Below are 14,666 nucleotides of genomic sequence, written 5' to 3' on the forward strand. Positions count from 1 at the left end.
AATGTCTTGACTCTATTTTCTATTCATTTCACAACATATGGTGGTGAATAAGTGTGACTTTTCATGGAAAACACAAAATTGTTTGGGTGATCCCAAACTTTTGAACGGTAGTGTGTGTGTGTATATATATATATATATATATATATATATATATATATATATATATATATACGTATATATATACGTATATATATATATGAAGATTGTTGTGTTGTAGTGTTGTTATTCTATATTTAATTACACTGACAGAGCCATGAACCTGGAGTCAAATTCCATGTTTGTGCAAACCTACATGGCCAATAAACATGATTCTGATTCTGAAATTTTATGGAAGACAATACTGAGAGCGGGCTATTAATAAATAACATCAGTGACCATTTACCAGTTTTTGCAGTCTATGACAGTAACTACAAGAAGGATAAGGACGCCAATAACTTGAAATACAAGCGAGTAAGGACAAATGAATCCATGAATGCATTTAGAAATTAATTCCTAACACAAAATTGGAGAATATACGACGAAGATATTGACAAAGTATATGACACATTCTGAAAAATATTCAAATTATCATATGACAAAAATTGCCCAATAAAACAATACAGCAGGGAACAAAAATATACAGGTAGTCCATGGATCACAAAGGGATTACAAAATGCCTGCAAAAATAAAATATTCTATTATATAGAGAATTCATAAAGTATAGAACTAAAGAGGCAGAAAAGAAATATAAAAAAATATAAAAATAATTCATTAATATCATGAGGATATGTAGGAAGGAATACTCTAATAAAATATTAGAGAATAATAAGAAACAATATTAAAGGTATATGGTGTGTATTAAACAGCATTATTAGAAATTAATCTAGAGACTCAAGTTACCCTTAGTGTTTTATCGATAATGGTAAGACCATTAATAATATGGATGATGTGGTAAGTGTGGTTTCAATAGATTCTTTATGCGTGGGACCAAAATCGGCAAAAAAAAAATCAATGGCCCAGAAATGACCAAAGACGGGGCTGATGATGACTATAGTGCTAGAAAGCCAAGTTCAATTTTTCTTAGATCAGTAGAAGAAACGGAAATCATGGATATTGTAAGCAAATGTAAGAACAAAACTTCTACTGACTGGAATAAAACAGATATGACAATAGTCAAAAAAGTAATCGATGGGATTGCAAAACCACTATCTCACATCTGTAACTTGTCATTTAAATGTGGTCAATTTTCAAGCAAAATGAAAATTGCAAAGGTTATACCATTATATAAAACTAGAGATAGACGACACTTCACAAATTACAGGCCTGTTTCTTTACTTCCCCAATTCCGCAAGATATTGGAAAAACTCTTTACTGACAGATTAGGCAAATTCATTGAGAAGCACAAATTGCTGATTGACAGCCAGTATGGATTCAAAACAAACAGATGAACATCATTGGTGCTAATTGAATTAATAAAAGAACTCACTAATTGTATAGACAAAAAAGGTATGCAGTAAGAATATTTATAGATTTAAAAAAAAGCTTTTGATACCATTGATAACAATATATTACTTGATAAGGTATGGTATCAGAGGAGTTGTGCTGAATTGGTTGAGAAGCTATTTAAGAAACAGGCAACAATTTGTGAAGATGGATGAGCATAAATCAACATGCATGGATATTAATCGTGGAGTCCCTCAGGGGTCAGTATTAGGCCCGAAATTGTTTATTCAGTGCATAAGTGACACAGCACGGTTGACTAGATCAAGCAGCGACAGAGAGCGGCGTAGGTCGAGAGAGCTAGACTGAAGAATGAATGAATGAAGAGAGGGCACAGCGATAGTGAAAACAAATGTTTTTCAAAGGTTTTTAATTACCACAACCACGAGAGGTTCATGATCATATAGTCATAACTGTGCGCAAATAGAATTTAGGCTGATAGGTTCAGTAGTTTGCAAGATTAGCTGCAGACAGACACGCACACGCGCGCGCGTGCGCACACACACACACACAAAAACACTCGTGTATGACCACACACAAGCCTAAAACCTCTCAGCACAGTTTGTTTGAGTGAGTCACATACACATACCAACTACACTTTGGACAGTTGTCTTTAACCTTATTCCTATTGTAACTGGCCACCAGACAGACACCATGTCTGAATGCAATCACCAAGTCTCAGAGTCATCTTAGTGTTCATCCCTGAATTTGTCAACAGCTTTATCCCAGGTGTCTTCTAGCGTTTTATCTTTCCATATTAACCATGCACACAATTATTCATCTAGCCACTAAAAGTCATCATAACCCTCTTCACAGTTATTGTTCAAGCAATATTAGAGTAATCGTTTTTGTGAATTTAGTTCCACTAGTTTTCGGTTTAGTTTGGGAGATTGGTGGCTATTTGAAGTTTGATGGCACATTGGAGGAGTACGGGGAGACACATTCATATTCAACACTGAATTCACATTGAACACTGAATGGCATGCTGTCAGGCATAAATTGAGGTATTTTACAGGGGGAAATTGCACAAAAGGTCTACATTTATTTTCAGAATTTATAAACACGACCCATTAAAGCTCAAATGTTCATCATGACATGGGAGAATTTTGAATTAATATGATCAGCATCATATGGCAAGTTCTTTGACTTTTCTAGTACTGAAGCTTCATTTAATCAATGCAATTCACTACCATAAATACAGCTTCAGAAGAAAGTGAATGGTACTGGGAAATGATAGGATGAAACAGAACGACAAAAGCATGCGAATGAGTTTTCAAATGAGAAGCATAGAGCCCATTACCATTCTGTGTAAGCTTGGTGGAGCAGACCAGGGTGGAGATCTGGAAAGAGTCCTTGCTAATGGTACAGTTGCCAAGGTTCTGGGTACTCTTCCCTGTGGCAGAGTAACCCTTCTCCTCCAGCTCAATCTTGGTGGCAGGTAAGTTCAGGTAAAGCGACGAGTCTTCCAGTTTTTTTGCTTCTGCCTGGTTGACAAGATTGACAAGATTAGGTCACGCTCACTTATACAATAGAGTAATTTCAACAAATAATGAAAAAAGTAGTTATCAATCGGTCATATCAGTGAGAAGAGCCATCCTCTGTAAGCTAACACAGCTTGGTATATATATATATATATATATATATATATATATAAAAAAACTCTTTCACACTAATAACAGACCAATGTTTGCCCTAAAATTAAAACCCACATCCTGAATTGGCAGGTAATTTTGCTGTGATTTGCATTTGTTTTTTGGGGGGGTTTTTTTTTTGGCATTTTGATTGTGATCCCTGTCAGCAAACCAAAAGTCCTACTGGTAGAATGAATTGTGAATGAAAGTAAATTGACTCCATCCCTGCTGGTACTAACATGACAAGCTGATAACTCTTATAGCCTCCAGTAAAAGTCGCTCTGAACAACATTTGACAACTTCTGTGCGAAAAAAAAACAGGGTGAAAAAAAATATCTCATTTGGGTGATTTTTTTTCCCCCACATTAACTTTTTTGATTTACATAAATGAGAGCCCTGACGCAAAGGTATCATTATACGAGGCATTTTAATTGGAAAGTAATTTGATTGTAATGTGGGAGTTGACAGAGGATAAATACACAATCATCCATAGTAGGTACTGAAGCTCTTATTACAGAAGCACCTAATAAGTTGGGCCCATTTTCCACTTGAGACTAATCTCTATCATGGCCTTGGCATGGACTGGACCTACAGATGGGAAATCACAGTGAGAGACATGGGATGGTTTGAGCCTCACACAGGCTGGCTGCTGGGGTATTACCTTGTACACAATGAGATCGTGTTCACCGTCCCTGAGTGTTGTCCCGTCATATCTCATCAGCTTCACAAAAGACAAGGCGAATATCTTCTCTGATTTGTCTTTGGCTGTGGGAGAAGGGATGATGACAAGAGGAAAGATGACATGTCAGGTGGGCAGGAGATCAGAATGGGGGGGTGGGGCAATGTTCAATGGTTAGCATTTGACTGATGGACTTTTAGTGCAATTGTGTGTGTGTGTGTGTGTGTGTGTGTCTGAGAGAGAGAGAGAGAGAGAGAGAGAGAGAGAGAGAGAGAGAGAGAGAGAGAGAGAGAGCGTGTGCGTGCGTGCACCTGTATTGTGTGTGTTTGTGTGTCTATATGGAAGTGCGTATTTATACTGTATGTACAATAGAAGGTGTGGATTTTTAAGGAAGACCCGAGTCCTGACTAAAGTTTCCTGGCAACCACGAGCCCTGTTAGAAAGACACTCCTGTGCAATTAGCCGCACAACAAGGCCGACTTTGTTAACAAACAAGGTTCATAATCCCCAGCACAAATCTCGGCATTATGGATCGTCTGCTGAGTCAGCCCTCAAAATGACTTTTGATGGCAGGGAGCACAACAACCGAATGCCCCCCCCCCTCCAAAGTCTTAGCCGCTGCTCTGATCTATTGTGCATGTGTGTGGGTGTGCAGAACTCCTGTGGGTGTTTGTTTGTATGTGTGGTTGACTTGCAGCAAATTCTGGAAAGAAAAATGACTAGTGAGGGAGAAAGCATGTGCGTGAGAGCAAAATGCCACCCTCTTCTTATCAATGAAAGAAAGAGCAGTCAGCCTAACAAGCGGTTATGTGAAAGAAATGAAGATTTGTTCAAAATTGAAACATCTCACACTCAAATACAATTTAAAAAATAGAACACAATTAAAAACTGGCAACTTACATAAAAGTAAAGCACATCTGAGAAATATGCCTTGGGCGACGTTTACAGGACAACGGTCTTGCTAAAAATGAAAAAGTTTTTCCTTTGTGTTTAAAAAAGTTCCGCGTTCAGACGGCATCGTTTTTAATACGGTACGCATGCACACGGATCCGGAAAAAGAAAAAAGAAAAAACGACTGAAAACGCCGTAGTATGCATGCCAGGCCAGTAGGAGCGGTGAAACTTTGTAGTAGGAAGCCTTTCCGGCATACCCCAATAACAAACGCTTTCTTCTCAGTGCGGTGAGTAAACAAACAGACGAGTGTACGCTGGAAAACAGATAAGTTTGTCTGGACGGACGATGAAGTGGAGTTTCTACACTTTTCTGGAGGAACGTTAATAAACTTAGCAGAGAAAACAGCACAAACTCAGCTCGGTAATCCACCATTATTAACGTTGTCTTCTTACTCGCGCATGGCTATTTGAATGAAAACGTAATACGCATGTGCGAAGGGGAGCCGTGACGTCACAATTTTCGCGGGAACCGGTTTTGCTAGTTTACACGGCGACGCTGGAGTTGCGTTTTTAAAAGATTTCACTCTGGAACACGGTTTCAAAAGTTTGCGTTTTCAGGCCCCCAAAACGCCGTTGTCGTGTGAACGAACGGCCATAACGTAACGATACGTTTTATGTTGAAAACGTTGCCGTGTAAACGGCCCACAAATATTGACATTTTCCAGGTTGACTGGTCAGGGTGTCTCCCCGCCTGCCGCCCAATGACTGCTGGGATAGGCGCCAGCATCCCGCGACCCCAATTGGGATAAGCGACTTGGATAATGGATGGATGGATATTGACATTTTAGGGCACCGAGTTACACACTTTTTTTCCAAAGTAGACTTTGAAAGAACTTTTTTGGTCCAAAGTGGATAAATGGTGGCACGGTGGTCCAGTGGTTAGCACTGGACCGCACACAGCAAGAAGTGCCTGGGTTCAAACCCCCAAGTGTGGAGTTTGCATATTCTCCCCGTGTCTGCGGTGGGTTTTCTCCGGGTGCTCCGGTTTCCCCCACCATCAAAAAGACATGCATGTTAGCGTTAATACACCTGTCTGTGCCCCTGACCGAGGCATGGAAGCACCGAGGCACGAACTGGAGTTGGTCCCCGGGCACTGCACGACAGCTGCCCACTGCTCCTAGCAGTGGTTAAATGCAGAGAAAGAATGTCCCCACAGGGATTAATAAAGTAGTAAAAAAAAAAGTGTTGATTGAGACTCTTCTCGTGAAACATAAAATAACTCCACAGTCTGGACAAATATCCTGCATGTACAACTGCCACTGCCATAAAAAGACACATTAGGCCCAGTAGTTAATCATAGGGCTGCTGGCTGAGATTAGTTTATACCATGCAAGCTGGCCATGGTGTAGAAAGCATAGGATGCTCATTAGGGGCTGTAGGGGTGCTGTATGAATAGGCCAGAGAATTATGGCTTTGTTCTGTAACCACGCATTTAAATCAGGCTGCAGACATCATCACTGCAGATCAACAGGCTGAAATGTATGTGCACGTAGATGTGATACGCCAAAACATCTTATGCATTCAATCTGCATAAATCCTGTCATTGGTTTGCTGCCTGCAGCCTAGTCGGTGAATAATTGCTGGGCTGGCTGTAGAGACCAGTGAAGAGGAAAGACTGTTGGCGTATCACCCCATGGAGGAAAAATATATTCAGTGACCTCCGGAGGAGACGGAGAGAAACTCAGAAACACAGACTTCGACCGGATGAATCCTTTGAGAACATTTAGTCAAGAGCCTGTCAAATTCCACTGCTTAGTGATGTTGGCTGAACTTCAAACTCTGAGACTGGCTGTCAGTTCAGGTTTATGTTCCTTCTCCTGCATTACATCTCGAAGCCTACTCTCTACCAGTCACCAGGTAGTGGCATGACAGCAGAGAAAATGCAAAAGCAAAAATGGTGTGGTGTATCCTTCAGCTAAGGCCACATCTGTGGTGGAGGCCGTCAGTCTAATGAGGCCCGACATTACAACAGGGGAGGTCGGAGGAGCCATGTCAGGGGCTGCTCCGCCTCTGATTTCGGTGGCCAGGAGACTGCACAAGTAAGATGAGCGCCAATAGGGACTGTGATGTAGAGCTGTGTCAGAGTGCAATTGTTATAAAAGTGCCATGAAGCAGGTAGGTGGAGGAAGACAGACACACTATCCGTGGTGTGGGTTTTTTTACAGCATCTCTCCCCCCACACGGAGGTGAAACTTTGGGAGCATTTGCCTGCTTGGCCAATGGATTGCAGTTAACTGGTAATAGGCTAGCATCTATTTATCTAAGTGTCAATGTCTATATTTTTTTCTTGTGAAATAGTAACTTAAACTGTAAATTCTTCTCCAGGTCTAGCTGGAGGGGCTGAGAAGGGGTGGATGTGTGAGGCAGGAGTAGGAGCAGGAGTAGCTGGGGAAATCCGTGAGAATTGCCCGGTGCAAGTTGCCAGCTCGCCACCACACACCACCATACCCAGTCCCCTTCACCAAACAACCTTCCAGCACAGCATCAGACAACACCCCACGAAGACGGGCCACAGATGGAAGGGGGCCCCGCAAGACGGACCGTGGCTTTCCCATGGCGAGAGGTGGGCAACAGGGCAACTGGTCCCCTAGCCATGGCACGAGCCCAGCCCGACCGACCCAGTTGTCCATCCGGTGGGGCCTCTATAGCCATGAAAAGCACAAGTCCGAACCATTACGCCAAAATTGAAAATGATGAAATAATATAACTATAACTAACTGTAAACTGAGAGAAATTCAAAAGGTTGGTGGAAAATGTAATAAAGGCGCAAGGTTAGCAAGTAAACTCCTGTGAATGACGAAGTTTCGATCAGCATATATTTAAAAATGAGCGCGGTTTCACAGACTCACACTCAAGGGTGGGGCTGGAGAGGTGGGTCGCCCACCCACCCCGATTGGAGGGGATTAACATTCTTTTTCTTCTTTTTTTTAATTTCATGACGTAGATAAGCCCCAACCAGTTGACTCTACGTTAGCATTGGCCTTGCAGGTCCAGGACTGATTTAAAACAGTAGATGGCATGTTGAGCCATCTTCAACCCACGAAATGCCGATTTTTATAAATTTGATAAGAAATGTCAATATTAACACTGGCATTGATGTGTTTCATCACCGTACAGTCATATAATTCAGTTTACAGCTCAAAAAAACACGTTTAAGTGTTTAGTACCACAAACTACCACATCGGTAATTACAGCACAAGTTTGTACAACCATTTTCATTAAGTACCTACTTTGACCATTGTCAGCAATAGCTTAAAGTTTAGTTGCATCAGCAGAGCACTGTAGTCTGGGAGTCATCTGAGGTGAGCTACTTTCTAAAGCAACTATTACTGCAAGATAACGGCAATTTGAAAGGTTTCAAAAGCGGGCCATGTAACAGCATTAGTTGCTGCAGGAGATGTAGCGACAGGAGGTTGAGCGTGACGGTAGGGCTCTTCCAGAAGATTACGAGCCGAATCAGGGCTCTGAGGCCTGTCCATAACCAGCCATACCTTCGAGCCTGCTCTGGGTGCAAGGCAAACCGGGCGGAGGCTACAATTTACTTGACTAGAGTGAAGTTTTAGTTTCCCTTGCTAATAATCTGCCAATCCTACATTGCCTGCTTGGCCACACTAATTGATTGTTTTGCATGCATATTCCTTCTTAACACCCACCCCCTCCAAAGCCTCCACACCCTGCTCCAAGCCTGCTGCTGACAGGATGGCCTCTCCATGTGGCTGGCAGATGGGACCGCTAGGCTGCCAGATCAGGCAGGCAGGCATTATCCTGCTCTGCAAACCCCCAAAATTAAAAAGGGTATTAAAAAACAGAAGGTGATACAACGCTGGCTCACAGCAGCTTTCAGCAAGACACCGGTCCCAAAACACAAATGAGTCCCTCAAGACATTTCTCGGCATTCCGGCTGTGTTCACTGACAAGTAGCTCCACCGCGCTGCTTTTTGCAGGGTAGCCTAATACCTTTGATTAATTTGACACACGGACAGCTTCAATGTATCTATCGAAGTGCAAAACATCTGCTTCCCTTGGATGTTTTCCATTATTTGGCTGTGGACAGACGAGCAGCCAATTGTGCAGCTGGTCATCAGCAAACTGATTTATTTATGAACCGACATTTGTACTTACAGTCCTGTGAGGAGCGGTGGCGAAAGGTGAACCGCAGATGGCTTCGATTGACATCTTCAATAGGAATGGCAACCTGGGATATGAAAAAAAAAAGAAAAAAAAAAAAGAGTCATACTCATGCGTACAACACACACACACACACAAACATGGGTTTTAAGTGATAGGCCATGGACAGCCCCAAAGACCTTACTGGACACTTTTTGTATTGATACCATTAAAATACATCGACTCAGCTTCTGCATTTCCCATCTTATCTATTGCACATGTAAATATTCATCCCTCCATCTAGAGGCTTTTAAGTTTTATAGGTTGATAACTTTGTGTTATTATATAAAATCCTTCACCATATGCACCATTTTAACTGCTGCCATTATTATTCACCACTCTTTCTTCATATGCATTGAAGTTTAATACATTAATGCATTATACATAACACCAAAATTCAATCTTGGACTTAGAAATGATTTAACTGGTGAGTTCTGTGACAACTGTATCGCGATGAATTTAGGATCTCTGAATAATCTTAAACAGACAAAACTTGGGTTGAAGCTGTTAAATAATGGCCAGAATAAAAACTTTTTTCTTTTGGGATAACAGAGTTGTAAAGTAAAAATTGTGAGTGGACACACCTTAATGGTCTCATACCAGCGTGGCTGCTTTACTTGGTAGTAGATTACCGACTTGTAGTCGAGGATGCCCTCGTCCCCAGCCCCGGGGAAGATCACGTTCTAGAAGAAAAGAGAGGAGAAGATGGGTGAGGGGAGGGTCGTCTTACAATAGAGGTCATCAGATCACGACAGCTAAGCTGTAAGTATATTCAGAGTGACAGACTCATGGTGGTTGAGCCATTATCTCTCTGTCCAAACATTTGCACATTCGCAGCATGTGGAAAATGGAGTGGCACTTTATTCTGTCAGATGAGCTCCTGGGGGCAAAAGGTTTCCATCTAGCCGCATGGCAGCTAAGAAGTCCGGGCGCAGTTTACGCATGAAAACCCATCTGTAGGCTGCCAATCCTTTGGCAGAATTGTGGAAATTTGAAATAAATGAGAAATTAATTATTGAAGAGGGAGGGGCAGCGGCTGTCCTGCTTCAGTGCAGCAGGATGGGGGTTGGGGGCTTGCCAAAGGGTCTGACCAGTTGGTGCTGCTGGGTCCAGATATGCCATTTGCTCTCCCTTGTGGGTTCCCCCCGGTTACCGTGTGTGAAGCCCTTACGCGCCCCCTGGAGGATACGGTGGCGGAGGTGGAGGGGTGGTGGATGACAGACATGCATTTATTCTCCATCAATCAGTGCTCAGCCGTCCCATCTGCACTGCTTCCTCCCACAGCTCTGGCTAACTCCCTGGTCTGCTGGTGCACTGCTGCTGAAACACTTTTTCGCTAATGGCTTCTGACAACCAGCAATTTTGAAGAATAACAGGCCTTGTCTCCCTGAGCCGCGCCGAGCCGAGCCAGGGGCAAGGTGCCTGCTACTGCCGTTACCTTGCCCCCTCTGCTAACTGGCCGGGATTCATGACAGCTTCAGATGCCAAAGAAATAGACAGGACGGTGGTTTGATAGTGTCTTGGTCGAGGCCCAGCTGCAGGTGAAGAGTGGTTTGCAGGGCACGTGCATCTGTCATGGTGATGGGAATTTGCTGTCCAGCCTGACAACAACAAAGCCTTTTTCAAACAAAGGGGATAGGAGAGACGGAAGAGGAATACCAGGAGAGCAAGAAGGGACAAGAAGAAGGAGAGCGAGGCTGGTAAAGTAAGAGGGGAAAGAGAGAGAGGAAGGAAAGAGGAAGAGAGAGACTAAGAGAGAAAAAAAAGCAGGGATCGAGGTATGGAGTGAGAAAGAGTGCAAGAGTGAAAGGATGAGAAAGGTGCACAGTAAGCGTTTCATAATGACTGTCATTTATCGTGACATGACAAAAACCAATGGTGGGTCCTACTTTTAACAGAACACAAAGAGTGTTTTTTTTTTTTTGGAGGCTTGCCAAATGTTTCCATGGTGACAAGGTCCTTTTTTTTTAAATTAAAGATCACACTAAGCAGGTCATCGGACATAATCACAGGAAATGACAGTGCCTCTCATCTCCAGAAGAATTTCCTTACAGCCAATTACAATCGGGTGAGAGTTGGAATTTAACCAATTACCGCTGATCCTCTGAGAGTTGAGGAGATACATAGATGTGATGCAGTGTTTCAGTGAAATGCCGTGAGAAGACAGTTCAATAGGAAAGCTCCTTCGTTGAAAGATAGAAAGAAAGACTGTCATTGTAAGCAAGCATACAACAAAATTCATCTTCTGCGTTTCACCCATCCTATGGTATAGGAGCAGAGGGCAGCTGCAGTGCCCACTGCTCCTATAGAGCCCACAGAGTGCCGTATTACGCCCAGGGACCAACTCCAGTTCTTCTTTCCATTGCCTTGGTCAGGGGCACAGACAGGAGTATTAACCCTAACATGCATGTCTTTTTGATGGTGGGAGGAAACCACTCACCCGGCAGAAATCCACACAGACACAAGGAGAACATGCAAACTCCACACAGAAAGGACCTGGGATGGCCTGGGGTTCGAACCCAGGAATTTCTTGCTGTGAGGCAACAGTGCTAACCACTATGCCACTGTGCTGCATTGCAAACACAAACCTGACTGTGGCACCAGTAGCACACATTCATGGTTTCCGTCACTGTTGAAAATCGTCAGTGATTCCAATCATAATAGCCCTGGCAGCCTTGAATACAACTATAAGTGTAATGTTTTGTAACCCACTCTCACCATCTTTGTTGCACCCACTTTGACAGAGGTAGAGGTTAATCGCTGCTTTCTGGCCGCTTTTGCCCAAACTCACTGTAGTTACCACACAGCACAACTAGACTTGCATAATGTGCTAGGGCTAATTACTGACAAAGCCTCTCCAATTTTAATGAAATGTATGGAGTTGTCGCATGCAAGTCTGAGGGTTTTCTTCACTCATCTTCCCAGGAGGCCCATTTCCCCTAACTCTGCCATCATCACTGAGCAGCTGGAGGCAGTCAATCAATTCCTTGCCATGACATATGGCAATTAGAACAAACATAAAATAGGAAAGAACAATATTGGGGAGGGGATCAACATCGTAGTATTGTGTTTTTTTGCAGCATGTATTGCAATATTAAAAAATAAAAAGAGGTTACATAATTTCCCCAGATATATGCCACTTTTAACTTTTAAAGCGCCACTTGCAAATAATTTTTCCTTTTAGCAATGATTATGGTGATTAGAGGGAGAGAAATAAGGCAGATGTCAAAGAAGTCATTAAATCTGATCAATTATATTATTTTTCAAATGTGGTACGATATTTTTCTTCGAGAGCACGCATAAAAAAAGCGAACCTTGCTGGATTTTATTTTTTATCAAGCAATAAAAGTTTTAGACTAACATGACTGATGGGCCTCACACTTATTCCTTTGCAATCTGACTATTGCACATGTATATTGTGGATGTCAAACAGAACATTGTTCAGCCCTAATACAAACACACAAGTATATGTATACGCAAACATAAACCAGTGCACACATGCACGGGCACACCTGAAATGAAAACATGAATGCATACATTAACTTGCACAGGTTCGGTATGTCTATGAACATCACTCATAGTGAGTTCCGTGATACCAGCCTCACAAACTTCCTGTCCAACTCATCCCAACTTTCATTTCATGACTTCCATTAAATAGCTGCCCGTACGGAGCAAGCGGCAAAGCCAACTGGATGGCGATGATAATGAAGCATAAGAGAGTAGGTCAAACGGTCGGAGGCTCTGGATCAAGCCAAAGCTTTATTAAACCATTAGGCAGCTGATGAGTTGGGGCAGGATTAAACACAGTATAAAAACGAAGGCAATTAGAACGGAAGCTCTTACTTTGCAGTGTTTGTCACCGGCAGCCTTTTAACTGCCACACCCACTGTGCTTCATTCACCGTAGTCTGCAACTATTACAATCATGAAGGCAGAGATGTGAGCCAGCTCCTATGGCTGTCAATCAACCCACAAAGTACCAGTATTGCGGTCTCTTGTCTCTGACAGGTAGCAAGGGTATTGAGTCTGCCCAGTGTCTCGTACTGCTTTAGTGGAGTCCTGGACACTTTAGTATGCAGAGCTTTACGAGATTACAAACAGCCCTGTGAATCACAAGCTGTCTGAGACAGATCAGCTTCAGCACTAAATGCTAAGAGTGAATTTAATCTAGGTGAGTTGTGAAAACGGCGAACTGGGGGTGTCCGGGTAGTGTAGCGATCTATTCTGTTGCCTAACAACACAGGGATCACCAGTTTGAATCCCAGTGCTACCTCCAGCTTGGTTGGGCGTCCCTACAGACACAACTGTGCCCGTGTCTGCGGGTGGGAAGCCGGATGTGGGTATATGTCCTGGTTGCTGCACTAGCACCTCCTCTGGTTGGTTGGGGCACCAATTCGGGGGAGGAGGGGGAACTGAGGGGAATGGGGTGACCCTCCCACGTGCTACGTCCCCCTGGCGAAACCCCTCACTGTCAGGTGAAAAGAAGCTGCTGGCAACTCCACATGTATTGGAGGAGGCATGTGGTAGTCTGCAGCCCTCCCCAAATCAGCAGAGGGGGTGGAGCAGCGACCGGGATGGCTCAGAAGAGTGGGGTAATTGGCCGAATACAATTGCGGAGAAAAGGGGGGGGTCAAAAAAAATATGGCAAACTGACATTTCTAAATCTTACCTCAAGTTTCTTGCCATCCTCGTCATATACAGACATGGTCACCTCAACGTTTTTGGGTGTGGTCTTGCTCCCCTTGTCAAAGTCTCCCTGGACCAGAGTCACATAGATGTCGTTTCGGACATCACCTTAACAAAACATAGAAACCAAAATAAAACCTTTCTATAATGAAATAATTACTTTTCATACATTTTAAAATTCACAGTTCTTAATGTTTACAAATGAGTTAAGGATACAGCACTGTGAATAAGTATAAAACTCTTTAAATTAAAATGTCTCACAAAATATTCAGCAGTATACTTTATAAGTATATCAATCGTGCTACATTTAGTTGTGGCATATGCTTGTTGCAGAGCTTGCTCTAAAGAGAATGAAAGCCCATGCCTGTTTATTTTGTGCTCAGATCTCCCTTGCAAAAAAATAAATAAAAAAATGTTTTGAACGGTATTAGCTAAAAAAAAAAAATTTAAAAAAAAGGCAATCGAACAGTGTTGGACAATATGGAAAATGTTAACATGATAACCGTAGTTGATTTCCTACAATATAAATACATATCATTAAGTGCTTACACATGCAAAATGCCATATTTTAGAAACCAACTGAGGTCCATCACATTGAACTGTTTGGTAACGTAAAGTAGAATATCAAACCAAACACTCACAAATATTTCACATCTCATTTTGACATAAATTTTAGATAATATACTCTCATTATCACTAATTTAGAAAGCAAAACCGTTTCACAAGATGAAAATGTCCACATTTTATTCCAATATGTATTAGTGAAAGACATTAAAAGAAAATATTGAATTACTGCACAGCCCTACATTCAAATAACAAATCAGTCTTTCCAGTTCTACACAAGTAACTTATAAAAAAGAGATTTTCAGAGCCAGCCAGCCATAGTAAAGCTTCATGAACCCTCCACCTGGCATGATGATCTCAGGGAAGCCCATCTTGCGAGCCACTGCCGTTGATCGGTCTACCAAATGAGGGAAGTCTTTCCTAATCTGATGGATGTCCCCAGGAAGCAGCTTCAGAGTCACCCACAGACCTGGTGACAGAGGACACAACACAGCGAAACCAAGAAACT

General features: G+C 42.5%; 1 protein-coding gene across 2 annotated transcripts in view; it reads right to left on the reverse strand.

Moving 5' to 3' along the window:
• The window catches only part of dock1 (dedicator of cytokinesis 1), a 350,480-nt gene that overhangs the window by 270,914 nt on the left and 64,900 nt on the right, over nucleotides 1-14,666 (reverse strand). For both annotated transcript variants that reach the window (XM_056297765.1, XM_056297766.1), the window contains exons 13-18: nucleotides 14,502-14,627; nucleotides 13,578-13,702; nucleotides 9,494-9,592; nucleotides 8,865-8,937; nucleotides 3,772-3,875; nucleotides 2,780-2,963 (exon numbers count right to left, since the gene is read on the reverse strand). In XM_056297765.1, coding sequence (XP_056153740.1) covers nucleotides 2,780-2,963; nucleotides 3,772-3,875; nucleotides 8,865-8,937; nucleotides 9,494-9,592; nucleotides 13,578-13,702; nucleotides 14,502-14,627 — 711 coding nt within the window. The remainder of the gene's footprint in view (nucleotides 1-2,779; nucleotides 2,964-3,771; nucleotides 3,876-8,864; nucleotides 8,938-9,493; nucleotides 9,593-13,577; nucleotides 13,703-14,501; nucleotides 14,628-14,666) is intronic.

Source organism: Lampris incognitus, chromosome 17 (assembly GCF_029633865.1).
Source record: "Lampris incognitus isolate fLamInc1 chromosome 17, fLamInc1.hap2, whole genome shotgun sequence".
Taxonomy (NCBI): Eukaryota; Metazoa; Chordata; class Actinopteri; order Lampriformes; family Lampridae; genus Lampris; species Lampris incognitus.